Source organism: Argentina silus (assembly GCF_951799395.1).
Source record: "Argentina silus genome assembly, chromosome: 12".
In the NCBI taxonomy this organism is placed as follows: domain Eukaryota; kingdom Metazoa; phylum Chordata; class Actinopteri; order Argentiniformes; family Argentinidae; genus Argentina; species Argentina silus.
Genome location: NC_139666.1, coordinates 4421446 through 4434902, shown reverse-complemented (window position 1 = coordinate 4434902; position 13457 = coordinate 4421446). Strand labels below are relative to the sequence as shown.

General features: G+C 46.4%; 1 protein-coding gene across 1 annotated transcript in view; it reads left to right on the top strand.

Moving 5' to 3' along the window:
• The window catches only part of ptprna (protein tyrosine phosphatase receptor type Na), a gene marked incomplete at both ends in the record, with an annotated part of 26135 nt that extends 13117 nt beyond the window's left edge, over nt 1–13018 (top strand). The window contains 12 exons of the mRNA XM_083682069.1: nt 923–987; nt 7839–8048; nt 8317–8568; nt 8933–9080; nt 9411–9484; nt 9692–9769; nt 10107–10226; nt 10624–10790; nt 11801–11854; nt 12082–12146; nt 12626–12699; nt 12947–13018. Coding sequence (XP_083538195.1) covers nt 923–987; nt 7839–8048; nt 8317–8568; nt 8933–9080; nt 9411–9484; nt 9692–9769; nt 10107–10226; nt 10624–10790; nt 11801–11854; nt 12082–12146; nt 12626–12699; nt 12947–13018 — 1379 coding nt within the window. The remainder of the gene's footprint in view (nt 1–922; nt 988–7838; nt 8049–8316; nt 8569–8932; nt 9081–9410; nt 9485–9691; nt 9770–10106; nt 10227–10623; nt 10791–11800; nt 11855–12081; nt 12147–12625; nt 12700–12946) is intronic.
• Between the last annotated feature and the right edge of the window lie 439 nt (nt 13019–13457).

Here is a 13457-nt window from a genome sequence, read left to right as displayed (position 1 = left end):
CTCCTTGTCAGCTACAGTATATCAAACCAGTTTGGTTTAAAACAGTGTCTGTGTGTGTGTGTGTGCGTGTGCGTGCGTGCATGCACGTGCCAAGCGTGCGTCCTTGCGAAAGAGAGAGAGAGAGAGAGAGAGAGAGAGAGAGAGAGAGAGAGAGAGAGAGAGAGAGAGAGAAGAGAGAGAGAGAGAGAGAGAGAAAGAAAGACAGAAAGGAAGAAAGACAGAAAGGAAGAAAGACTAAGTGGACTGAGAGCCATTTTAGATCAGACCCCTGTTGTTCTCAAACTGTCTGCCTGTGCCCTCCAACGCTCTTAAATTCTCCTGTCCTCCAATCACGTTTAATCCTCAAAGTCCCTGCAACCAAAATTCTAATTAAACTTGGAAACATTGTTTGGTTTAATCTCTGGAAAGTTTTCTGCAGAAAACTGGAGAATTCGTCAGCCGTGTGTTCAAACGCGGGCAAAGAAGATATACGTAGAACCATGCGTCACACTGTTCATGTTCCAAATATCTATAATCATCATCTCTGTTGTAGTTACTGATGGAATTACACGTGTTCAATCAAATAAATTCACTGCTAGGTTAGTGAATGGTATCTGAAGTATACTCGGATCAATCTCAAAAGGTTCCTAAGTCTCAGACTCAAGATATTTTCTAGTCGAGTTATTTTTTCTTTCTGTGACAAATCTCCGACTGAAAGTCATGGTTTCGACTTTCGTATCGATGTGAACATTTCTGGCGTCTCTCAAAGGTCAGCCGTTGAGTGATCCCTGGTGAGGTGTGGGAGAGTCCCCACAGTGTTCCCTCTCGTCACTGTCGCCCTCCATTGTCTCAGAACATGAAGAGAGCTGAATGAGCCCCCAAAATAGCCTGTTCACAGGTTCTTGACATTGAGGTTTTGTTTAGTTTTGTTTCTTTGTTGCAGCATCTGAGAAGAACTTCTTGGAGTCTGAGACTGGGTTGAAGATCTTACAGATGGGCGTTGGAGAGGTAATGTAGGCCTTATGTGTTCCCTTCTACACACGCACGCACGCACACACACACACACACACACACACACACACACACACACACACACACACACACATACACACACACACACACACACACACACACACACACACACACACACACACACACACACACACACACATGCACACACACACTCTCCCTCTCTCTCTCTCTCTCTCTCTCTCTCTCTCTCTCTCTCTCTCACTCTCACTTTCTCTCTGCATTTCTCTTTCTGATTGACAAGTCAATGGATTGGTTGTGATGTTAATTGCTTAGCTTAATGGACTGGTCTACATACTGTGGGTTGATTACGACGGTGATGGAAAATCTTGCTAAAAGTCTATTCATTGATCTGTGTAGTCGAGCAATAGAAAAGCTACAGTACCTTGGACAGTGGACATGTTTAATTCCTTGAGTTGTGTTGCAATTGCTGGTAAATTTGTGTTGGATTTAGATTGTCTAAAATTCTGATCCAGTGATCATCAGCCTCCTCATAGTTTTCGGCAAAAAGGAGAGCCATCATCTTGCCCTCTTTCTCTTCTACCCCATACCTCTCCTTTCTTGCCATTTTCTTCTACCCTCTCTTTTTGTTGCCTCTGCCTCTGACGCCTCCCTCCCTCTCCTTCTCTCTCTCATTCTCTCTCTCTCTCTCTCTCTCTCTTGCCCCCCTCCTTCCTTTATTTTCTGCCTGTCTTTGTGTTCCTAGTGCATATTCAAGTCCTCGCCTCCACTCCCTCGCTTTCTCTCCTTTCAATGTGTACAGCTGTTGCAGACCTTTCAATTCAGAATAATGTCCTTTGTTTGCATCCTGCTGCTCATATTTTAATTATTCTTCCACTCCACAGTGGACTGCAGCACTCGCTTTGCATTAGTAGAGTGTCAGTGTGTGTGTGTGTGTGTGTGTGTGTGTGTGTGTGTGTGTGTGTGCCTCAGTAATGAGACCTGGCTGCACCTGCCTCTTTTTTGTCTCTATTATGGAGAATAGATGCCTCCTGTGACCACCCCGTGCCCCCTCCCCTCTGCCCCACTCCTGCCCCCACCTCCCTCTCTCTCTCTCTCTCTGCACTCGTTTTTCCTCATACATGAATTCAGGTATTGACGGTTTGTTGACGCGGTGCTCTGCTCTGAGTGACACACTCCACAGAGGGTCTCTGGCCTTCTGGATCCCTGCTGCTCATATCCTGCAATCTTGCTAATTGCGATATTTGCCTGGTGCACTGGGCACTTACGCTCACACGCACGCACGCACACACACACATACACACACAGACACACACAGACACACACACACACACACACAAACACACACCCACACTCATTGGGGCTGGCAATTTGTCTGACTAATTGCTGTAGATCTCTTAGGGCACAGTAAAGTTAAATGCAAGATGCCATTTTCTGCCCCTTAAGATGACATGGCCAGGCTTAATTTTACTGCTTATTCTTCAGTGCTGTTCTGAATGTCAAAACAATGCCTTGTTGTTGACTTTTTCTAAAGGCAACTCAATTATTCCACCCTTGTATTCCCTACAGCTACAGCTATGGCTACAGGCCTCTATTCCCCATACTGTTGAAAAGGTGTGTGTTGCCGACATCATCTTATTCATAACCGATCTCTGTCTCAATCCTTTTCCTTCCATGAATTTCTGCTCGCTCTTTGCATCCCTCTCTCTCCCACGGACGGCCTTAGCTCCTGGACATCAAATTGCCCCCCCACCCCCACCCCCCCTCCCTCCCTCCCTCCCTCCCTCCCACCCCCCCTACCCCCCACCACCATTTCACCATCAGCAACATGTGGCGCTGTCGCTACGGCAACGCCTTTTGAAGTGACAAGTGGCGGTGGTGCTTGAATGGGTGAGAGAGGGAGGGAGAGAGAGACAGAGAGAGAGAGAGAGAGGGAGAGGGAGGGAGAGAGAGAGAGAGAGAGAGGGAGAGGGAGGGAGTGAGAGAGAGGGAGGGAGAGGGGCCTTCACTGGAGCCCGGCCGGTGCAAGCGCGGAGAAGCACATTTTTCTTCATTCCCTTTCTCCTTTTTTTTTTTACATGACATTTCTGTTTCCCTCTCCCCCTTTGCTTAAAGCTTGCATTATCGGTCACGCCTAAGACCTTGGGTTTGCCTTATTTGCAATGCTCATTCTATTAGCTTTACTTGAGGGTGCTAAATGTGATTTCTTTGGTCGTGCGTCAAGAGTGGAGGATAGAGAACCCCTTGGACCGCGTCTGATACCTGAATATGCAGCGGTTTGCTCCGGGCGGGGGTGTGGAAATAAAGGATGAGTTTTGGTGAGTTACTGGGATTGATGGTATTCGTTGTGCTGTTTTAATGTCTTTACCTCGTAGATGCGTTCAAGGTAAAGTTAAGTTCCAGTCAAAGATATTGATGGAGAATGGAAGCACAACTTTCAGTGAGATTCTCTTGATGGTTTATTTTCTTGAACGTTGTGGCATTCAACCTGATGGTCTCCTCAGGATAGACCTCCTCAATATTAAAGTCCACGAGGGCCGGACAAGTCAGTGTTTTTAGGCAAATAAAGAAATCGAAGTAGCCTATTGTATAATTAATTATATATACATATTTTAATTGTTTTATCAGATAGGCAGAAATATATCGTTTTAAACGTATACTTGTTTTCAAGCCTATAGGTGGAGAAATTCACCTGAATATGACCGTTAATTCGGGTTAAAATGTGCAGTAATGTTTTCTGTATTCGTTTGTAAAACAAAAAGTGGGTGGAAATTAAGAGCTTCATTTTCTTTTACATTTCAACATTATTACAGGCTGTAATAACAGGGCAAGTAGGCTAAATGTTACGTTTCGTGAAGTCACTAAATAGCCACCCACTCTTCAAAGGGAAAGGTAGTTACCCGCTTTGATTTGCAATTGTGCCTTGACGTTTTTACACTTGTATTGATTTGTATTCATGATTTACCGTGACTTTAGAACGAACATAATTGAACATGAAATTACGAATGACCTTGAAATGATGATGACAATATGAGGCCAGTGAATAGTAGAAATGTAAGGGCCGATGTCAAATATGTGAATAAGTAGCTTCGTTATTCGCTCTCAGATTGGGATACAGAATCGTTTATTTTTTGTCTTAGAACTAGCCACTGTTTTGGAGACAGTTTGTCGACTATCCGAATAAAGAGGTAGACCTACTCTATTCCTTTGAAGTGATTTAAGCCGTAAAACGTATTTGACACGATTTCAAGATTGTGATACAGTCAAAACAAAATGGTCAAACCCAATTGTTATGTAATTTAGTTGAAAGAGGGCTGATGTAGAAGATATGCATCTCTGTTAATCCTCTTCACTCTCTGTGCCCCTTAGATAGTGATGTCAGGTGGGGTGGTTGCTGTGGTTACAGGGTTGAGATGATGTCATATGTCTCCCCCCAACATTTACGTCACACATTTATTCTCATATTTTATTGAGTTCATTGATTTTATTAGAGTACTACATTTTTTCATTCATCCCGGTGAACTAAGGCATACTACTTTCACCTACCTCCAATCCAATTTCCATTTGGGAAATTATCTGGAAATAGGGGGACTATGTATAAAACGTGTTGTCATTTGTAAATGGTGAAACCAATATGGACACAAATTTCCCTTCAAATAAAAGCTGAAAATCTGTACTTTAACCTCATAGTAATTACTTGATTTTGAATCCCAACTTTTATACAGGGCATTGTATAAATAGCCATGCCCTGTGTGTGTGTGTGTGTGTGTGTGTGTAGGATTATCTGCCCATTCTGTGTGGGTGAGTGAGTGGTTGAGCAGGGGTCAAAGGTTGAAAGGGCCAGTGGAGGGGGTCCTGGGACGCTGCATCTCTTTAACTCCACTATGTGGAATGTCTGCTTTCATTACTCCTAGAAAGGCTTTTTAGGCCTTTTGACGTGTACGGCTTGTGCTCATGCTTTATGCTGGCTGTTTACTTGTAATGTTTACACTTGCACTGTGCACATTGAAATAGCTGTTTGTTCTATACTGTATAGTGCTCATACTATCCTCATTCCTTACCTCTTTTTTTCCCCCCAAGGACCTCTGGTCTTGTCCTGAAAGCTTCATAGCTTTGCGGTACTTCATGTCTTTGCTTACAACCCAGCCACAAAAGAGAGGAACAGTTGTATTCAAGTATGACTTTAGCTGGTATGAAGCTTTGGGGAAAGTCACCCCTTCATCTCCACGTCCCCTGGCTAGTGTTTCTAGTGTTTGTCAGCAAACCTACTCCTTCCTACTTCCTTTCCTAGACTGCGGCTCCTTGCACCAATCGTCCACTCATCCCCTCGTCCCCTCGTCCCCTTGCCTCCTCACCCCCTTGGCCCCTGGACCCCCATCGCCCCTTCCCGCCCTCATTGCTTTTCTCCTCACCCCTACACCCTATCACTTCCTCACCCCCTCACCCCCTCACTCCCCCTTCTCCTCCCTCTTCTCGTCGAATCCCCCACCCCTTTTCCCCACATCCTCCACTCCCTCTCCCCATATCCCCCCCCCCACCTCCTCCCTCTCCTCCTCGACTTTTCCCCACACCCTCACCCCTCTCAAACTCCACTCCCTCTCTCCTCCCCCCCATCCGCCCAGGCTCCGTGTTTGTCGAGCCTGGCCCGGTCGTGGGCCGTGGGGGGCCTTTGTCCCCTTGTCCGGAGCCTGCTCATTTTTCCTGCCTGCTCCTCTGCCCTGGTCTAAAGACCTGTCAGTCTCTCCCGCCTCTCTCGGGGGGCCCCTCTGGAGGAGCAGGTGAGGAGTCCCACTCTCCCTCCACCCCCATCTCCCTACACCCCACCCCCCTCGTCTTCTCCCTCCTATTCCCCCCGACTGTCCCACAGTCCACTCACACACTTCCCTGCAGACCCCCGCAACATTCCAGTGCCTTCTGAGGAGAGAGAGGGAGAGAGAGAAAGAGAGGGAGAGAGAGAGAATGAGATAATGAGAGGGGGGGGGGGGACTGAGATGGTGACAGAGAAAGAGAGAGGGGAGAGATGGAGGCCTGAGAAGGTAGAAAAAGAGCCTCAGAATATGGCAGAAATGAGAGGGGGAGAGAGAAAGAGAGAGGGGGAGAGAGAAAGAGAGAGGGGGAGAGAGAAAGAGAGGGAGAGAGAGAGAATGAGATAATGAGAGGGGGAGAGAGAAAGGGCGCTGAGATGGGGTGAGCGACGTAGAGCGGATGAAAGAGAGTCTTTGGAGAAACCAGAGATGACAGTGGGAAGGCATTGAGGCATTGAGGTTGTGAGGTTGAATAAGAGGAGGAGGAATGGAGAACAGGGCTGGGTGGAGGGGTAGAGGGGTAGAGTAAGTGATAGGAGGAGGGGGTTTGACCTTTGGATATTTACTAAGTCTTCAGACTTAAGAGTTGGGTCCTTCTCTTCGCTCATTTTGCTTGCTGGTGTGAGATGATTCCTCCGTTAAAGATTTGACTAGGTTTGATTTTTTACCAAACATTTGGGGGACAAGTCATTGCCATTGTCACACTCTGACTATGAGTTACTATACTTTGTTCGTCAGTTTCTGGTGCAACAGTGTTTTGGGTAGAAATGACTTTGATGACAACAACGCACCTTATGTGGGATATAGCAATGATCTTATTAAAGGGATAGTTCACTATCTTAACGCTTACATTCGTCTTTACATATACAGCATCTCCACTGTTGTGGATCGGTTCAGATCGTTTTTGTTTTGGTGCGTATTTCTGTTTTCTTTTAGCCACGAAAGCTTTGGGAAACGTGGTCTCTGAATGTAACAGGTTGAATGACCAGAGGGTTAGTTAGTGTAGCGGTTGCCGCCTCCCCTCTCCCCGTGAAGACCACACATTACACAGAGCGTTTCCCTGTTGCCATGGCAGCGCCCGGACCCTGTGTCCTCCCCCACTGAGGCTCCCAGACGCCATGGCAACGTCAACAGGAGGTCTGCTCTGTCTTTAATTCTCTCTCTTTCTCTTGCCCTCTACCCCCCTCTCTCTCTCTCTCTCTCTCTCTCTCTCTCTCTCTCACACACACACACACACACACACACACACACACACACACACACACACATACACACACACACACACACACACACACACACACACACACACACACACACTCACATAGACTAGGTACTACAGTAGGCAGAAGTTTTCTCCAGAGTGATTAGGTCAGCCATAGGAGGGGGCTCTTCTTAATTGTTTCTATGTCAGTGATTATGCATGGGGGACTATGGTGTGTGTGTGTGTGTGTGTGTGTGTGTGTGTGTGTGTGTGTGTGTGTGTGTGTGTGTGTGTGTGTGTGTATGTTGCGGGGGGGAGGGGGGCTCTCGCTAATTATTCCGGCAAGTAGATGAGGGGTGGCGCGTGGCGGCATGTGTGTGTAAGTATGTGTGTGTCGCTGGGGTAATTAGTAGCTGATGATGGCTCTGACATCAAGCTTGTTTACACAAACACGGGTGAGAGACAAAGGAGAGAGAAGGGGGGAGAGCCGGGGAGGGCGGGGAGGGCGGGGGAGGGCAGCCTCCTAACACTGCCTATGGGGCCACACAAGAACACCACTAATGTTCCTCTTCACTCATTCAGGGATATGCAGAGAGTGACATAGACTGACATCCAATGATTTCATCAATAGACATTAGTAGTTTTTTACCAGTTTTTTACCATTATTACCAGTTTATAAAACGAATATCTGTGTGATGGAGTCAAAAGATTAACCCTTTCACCCTCTTCCTTGTCTCCCCTCTCTCTCTTTTCTTCCTCTCTCCCTCTCTCCCTCTCTCTCTCTTTCTCCCCCTCCTATTTCTCTTTTTCTCTTCCTCTCTCTCTCCTCTCACTCTCTCTCCCTCCTCTCTGCCCCCCCACAGAGGAGCGATGTCCGGAGTCTGCCTCACACCACGCGGGTACGGGAGGGCACCAGTGGGCTGGTGCTGACCCTGGTAGGCATGGCCTGCGTGGGTGGAGTGGTGGTGGTGGCGCTCACCATCGCCTGTCTGAGACACCACGCCCACCAGCTGGCCTCCGGGAAGCTGGGCCTGGGGCCCGAGGGAGGGGCCGAGACTCACTTTGACTACCAGGTAGGAGAGGTCAGAACCGGCGCCACTATGATGATGATGATGATGAGGAGGAGGGGGAGGATGATCATGATGAATATGATGATGATTAGGAGGATGATGAGGAGTATGATGGTGATGGGGGGGGAGGAGGAGGAGGAGGATAATGATGATGGTAATAATGAAGATGATGATGATGATGATGATTATTATTAACCAGCAATAATAAGCCTATACAGTGATAATACACAGGATTGTACACAGAGATGTATATATCGTTTTATTTTCCTAGGACTTGTGCCGTCAGCATATGGCAGCCAAGACCTCGTTCAGCCGCCAGGAGGCTGTGGGTGTGGGTGCGGGGGGCCGGAGGGGGACGGACACGTCCCGGGTGAGCAGTGTGTCATCCCAGTTCAGCGACGGTCCCCAGCACAGTCCCTCCTCCCACAGCAGCACGCCATCCTGGAGCGAGGAGCCCGCCCAGTCCAACATGGACATCTCTACTGGTCACATGATACTGGTCAGTCTGGGGACGTCCTATACTGTATACACAAACTGGTTCAGTATCATCTAGCCCTTATTGAGGTGAGGTGGGGGAGAGATTTATCTCTGTGTTGGTAACATGTGGGGGTTCGAGATGGGTGAGGTTAGACCTTTTTTGAGTATTGGTTCAATTGCACCAGGTAAACGCAATGAAGCACAGAAAAGTATTTGAAATTATTTGAACCCAGGGATAAGTCAGAGACTCCCCCATTGTGGAGGTGGAAATAAATCCTTAGACTTTATTGTGTTCAGTCCACAAATATGTGTAATAAATAATGTCTAACATGTAATAAAACAACATTGTTGTTGATAATAGGTTAGATTAATCAAAATCAATCACTCACTCTCTCTGCGTCTGGGCCCAGGCCTATATGGAGGACCACCTGAAGAATAAGGATCGTCTGCAGAAGGAGTGGGAGGCCCTGTGTTCCTACCAGGCTGAACCCAGTGGCATCACGGTCGCTCAGGGCGAAGGCAACCTGGAGAAGAATCGCAACCCTGACATTGTGCCCTGTGAGTTCTCCCCTCTCTCTTTCTCAGCTTTCAGTCCTATACTATATCTCCCAGTCCTACGTCTCTGTTCTATATCTCCCAGTCCTCTATGTCCCAGTCCTCTATCTCTCAATCCTCTATCTCTCAGTCCTCTATCTCTCAGGAATATATCTCTCAATCCTCTATCTTTCAGTCCTCTATCTCTCAGGATTATATCTCTCAATCCTCTATCTTTTAGTCCTCTGTCTCTCAGGATTATATCTTCCAGTCCTCTATCTTTCAGTCCTATCTCAGTTTTCTTTCTCTTCATCCACAGCTTGGCTAGTTACTAAGACCTGTGTTGTATTCCAGATGATCACTCACGGGTGAAGCTGAAGGCGGAGATCAACTCCTCTAAAGAAGACTACATCAACGCCAGCACCATTGTAAGCACCGCTGTTACCTTGGTGATGTTAGGCATTTTGACCCAAGCTTTTTTGATCAAAGGTCGTCACAGTCACGGACCCTCACGAATTTAGTCTTGTTCCACTCCAGTAGTTCCTCAAATAAGGAGCACTGAATTTGTGTTTTGCTCCCAAATGTTACCCTGGTGTTATTGATGTCATTAATATTCTCTCTTTCCAAACCCTTAGATTGACCACGACCCTCGACTGCCCGCCTACATCGCGACCCAGGGACCACTGGCACACACCATCGCTGACTTCTGGCAGGTCTGTGGAACTTACAGAACTCTAAATCTAATATGACAATACCAACGAAAAGCCAACATTGAATAATACTGTATATTATCTGTGATGTATTATAGTAGATGTTGTCAGGAGTTGAGCTGAGAGATTGTCTGTGTTATATATGAAAGTATATTCTGACCAGTTGTTGACAGTATTTCAGTGTAGTATTTGACAGTATATGTCAGTCCAGAATATGGCATTATAGAGTTGAATTATATGTAATACAGTAATAATATATATAATACAGTATATGTCTAGTAAGTACTGTGACAGCTAGCCCAATCCAGTGCAGTATGTGAGAGTGTGTGTTGTACTGCAGATGGTATGGGAAAATGGCTGCACGGTGATAGTGATGATGACTGCCCTGGTTGAGGATGGGGAGAAGCAGTGTGAACGCTACTGGCCTGATGAGGGCTCGTCCCTCTACCACATCTATGAGGTAGGTACCGTCTCTCTGCAGAGTTAGATTTAGGTCATTTTTGTGAGGTATTTGACCATATTTACAACCCTGTTTGCTTGTTTAGTTTTCACACATATGCAGTTGTTTGTTTGATGGTTTTCTGTGATGATATGTTGACCGTATAATGATATCTAGTTGATTTTTAATTAATTTTTAAATTATGTTGTTATTGTTTGCTTTTGTTGTGTGTTTTTGGTCTAACCCTCGCCCTAATTTTACTGTAGGCCTATGATTTCATTATCTATGATATCTTACTTATGATATCATTATCATCGGTTTGCATATTATCATATCATATACGCTCAGAACTGTGGTAGTATTGTGCTTGTGGAATATGGCCGGTGCTCTGTCTGACTGTGATCCACCTACCCCCCAGGTGAACTTGGTCTCTGAACACATCTGGTGCAAAGACTTCCTCGTTCGCAGCTTCTACCTGAAGAACGTCCAGACCCAGGAGACACGCACCTTGACTCAGTTCCACCTGCTGAGCTGGCCAGCCAACGGTATCCCAACCTCCACACGCCCTCTGTTGGACTTCCGCAGGTACTGCATAGTCCGCCACGGCCCAGCCCTGTCGATGTTGCTTTGTTCTGTAGCCTACTGCTGCATCAGAATCCAACATCCCCTTTGCCTCAAGAGATGGATTGGTGAAAGAGTTATGGTAGAAGCGCCCTTAAGCCTATATTGTACCAAACACCAATCATAAGCTTTTAAAGCCACAGGGTAAAGAATCGTGACGCAAAATGGATTACTATGTTGCCAATCTTGACCCATTGCTGTGAGTTCCTGTGTGACTGTCCTCTAGCATCCGTCTGCCCTCGATCCCTAGCAAGACTAATGAAACAGTACATTTCTGTTCTCATCTTCAGTTTGCCCATATATATTCCTCTTTTATTGTGTTTCCCAAATTGCCTATTTCCTGCAGCCATCTCTCCTGTTACCCCACCCCTCCCTCCCTCCCTCCCTCTCTCTCTCTCCTTCGCTCTTTGGTTATCACTGGATCTCTCTCTCTCTCTCTCGCTCTCTCTCTCTCTCTCCGTGATGGGGGTCAGCGGGGCCCTTGGGTTTTTGCACATCTCCCAGTGTCATTTTTGTGATTTGCAGCTAGTTGTCTGGGTCCAGTTGCATAGTCACAAAAATGATCATTGGCAGGTGTGACTACAGCAGGACAGACGCTGGCCGGATAGTCCATCGCCCTGCCTTGCCCATTTCCTCTCCCTACCTTCCTAGCTCCTCTCTCCCCTCCTCAAAGGGGTTTCTCTAACTTCAACCTGTGAAGGACTGTCGTACCTGTGTTACTTGTGTTATGACTCCTGTGTTTTGTCCCCTTTTGGCAAGGGTTGACAACTTGACCCTGTGTTTTCCTGTGTACACTATTACAGTATATTAGCCCAGAGGACAACAGAAACGGAAGATGCGATCCTAGACATTAGGTGATATTTTTTCTCTTTCTCTTTCTCCCCTCTCTCGCCCACCCCTCCACCTCGCCCACCCCTCCACCTCGCCCACCCCTCCACCTCGCCCACACCCAACCCTCTGGTTGAATATGTCAGGAAGGTGAACAAGTGCTACCGAGGCCGATCTTGCCCCATCATCGTGCACTGCAGGTAAATCAACGTCTCTTTCCCAACACCTTGATGTTGCCTCTATACCTCCGTAGTAACCACATCTACACATGGTCATTGGTAGTAACACCGCAATAGTAGCTCTAGCTTTGTACTACCATACTGTTAAACAATTATTTATTTATTTATTTCCCTTTTAATCATGTAGTAATCGAGTTGAGCGTTTTATATTACTTTTTGATCTGATGAGGTTTTTCTCTGTCTTGCAGCGACGGGACCGGGAGAACTGGAACCTACATCCTCATTGACATGGTCCTGAATCGTATGGCAAAGGGTGAGCGCCGGGCATTTTAACTTAACAGATCTCTCTTTTTGGTTTGGGTGGCGGACATCTTAGATACAGTGCATTTGGAAAGTATTCAGACCCCTTCACTTTTTCCACATTTTGTTATGTTACAGCCTTATTCTAGAATGGATTCAATTCATTTTTTTCCTCATCAATCTACACACAATACCCCATAATGACAAAGCCAAAACTGTTTTTTTAGAAATGTTTGCTAATGAATTGAATCCATTTTAGAATAAGGCTGTAACATAACAGAATGTGGAAAAAGTGAAGGGGTCTGAATATTTTTCAAATGCACTGTAGGTTGATATAGGTTTGTCTTACAGTTTCAAATGTTGCCAGACGTGTTACACCTGTTATTGTTTGTGAACAGGAGATGGCAAGTTTGGTCTCCCAGCAGCATGCAGGTGACATAATAAATCTGTGTTCATGTCTCTCAGTGTTAATGCGTGTTTGGATGTTCTCAGGGGTGAAGGAGATTGATATTGCTGCAACACTGGAACACATTCGGGACCAGAGACCAAGTTTGGTGCGCACCAAGGTACAGTAATCATGTCAATTGTGTTTCTCACCGCCTCAGAAAAATGAATCTGGGTATGTGTGTGTGTGTGTGCGTGTGTATGTGTGTGTGTGTATGTGTGTGTGTGTGTGTGTGTGTGTGTGTGTGTGTGTGTGTGTGTGTGTGTGTGTGTGTGTGTGTGTGTGTGTGTGTGTAAAAGTGAATAGTTAAATACTGTAGTGTAGATACTAGTATGTGTGTATTAAAGCGCCTCATCGTCTCTCCCCAGGACCAGTTTGAGTTTGCTCTGACCGCTGTAGCAGAGGAGGTCAACGCCATCCTGAAAGCTCTGCCACAGTGACATAATAAACCTTCCTCTACATCCAAACCCACGCCATACCGGAGAGGACACACAACCCCAGAATGCTTTCTAAGGATTTCATGATGAAATAAGTTCTCATTTCAAAGAATCCTGTATAGATCAGGGGGTTATAACTGCAATCCCAAGTGCTGGAGCCTTTAAAAGCCTGCACAGTTTTGTTTTGTCCCTACACTTGCACCACCACCACCCGATTCAATTATTCAGCTCATCTTCAAACCTTATCTGTGGGGTTGAGAGAATCCTGTAGGTTATTCGGACAAGAGCACTTAAACTTCAGATGGTTTTATTAAAGTATCTCCTTGTTTTAGATGTGTGAGATCTGCCCTGAACATTACTAGATCCATCCCCCCCCCCCCCCCACCCCCCCCCGTTTCATTCAGCTGATCTTCTGTCTCAGGCATGTCCCACTTAGAGATCC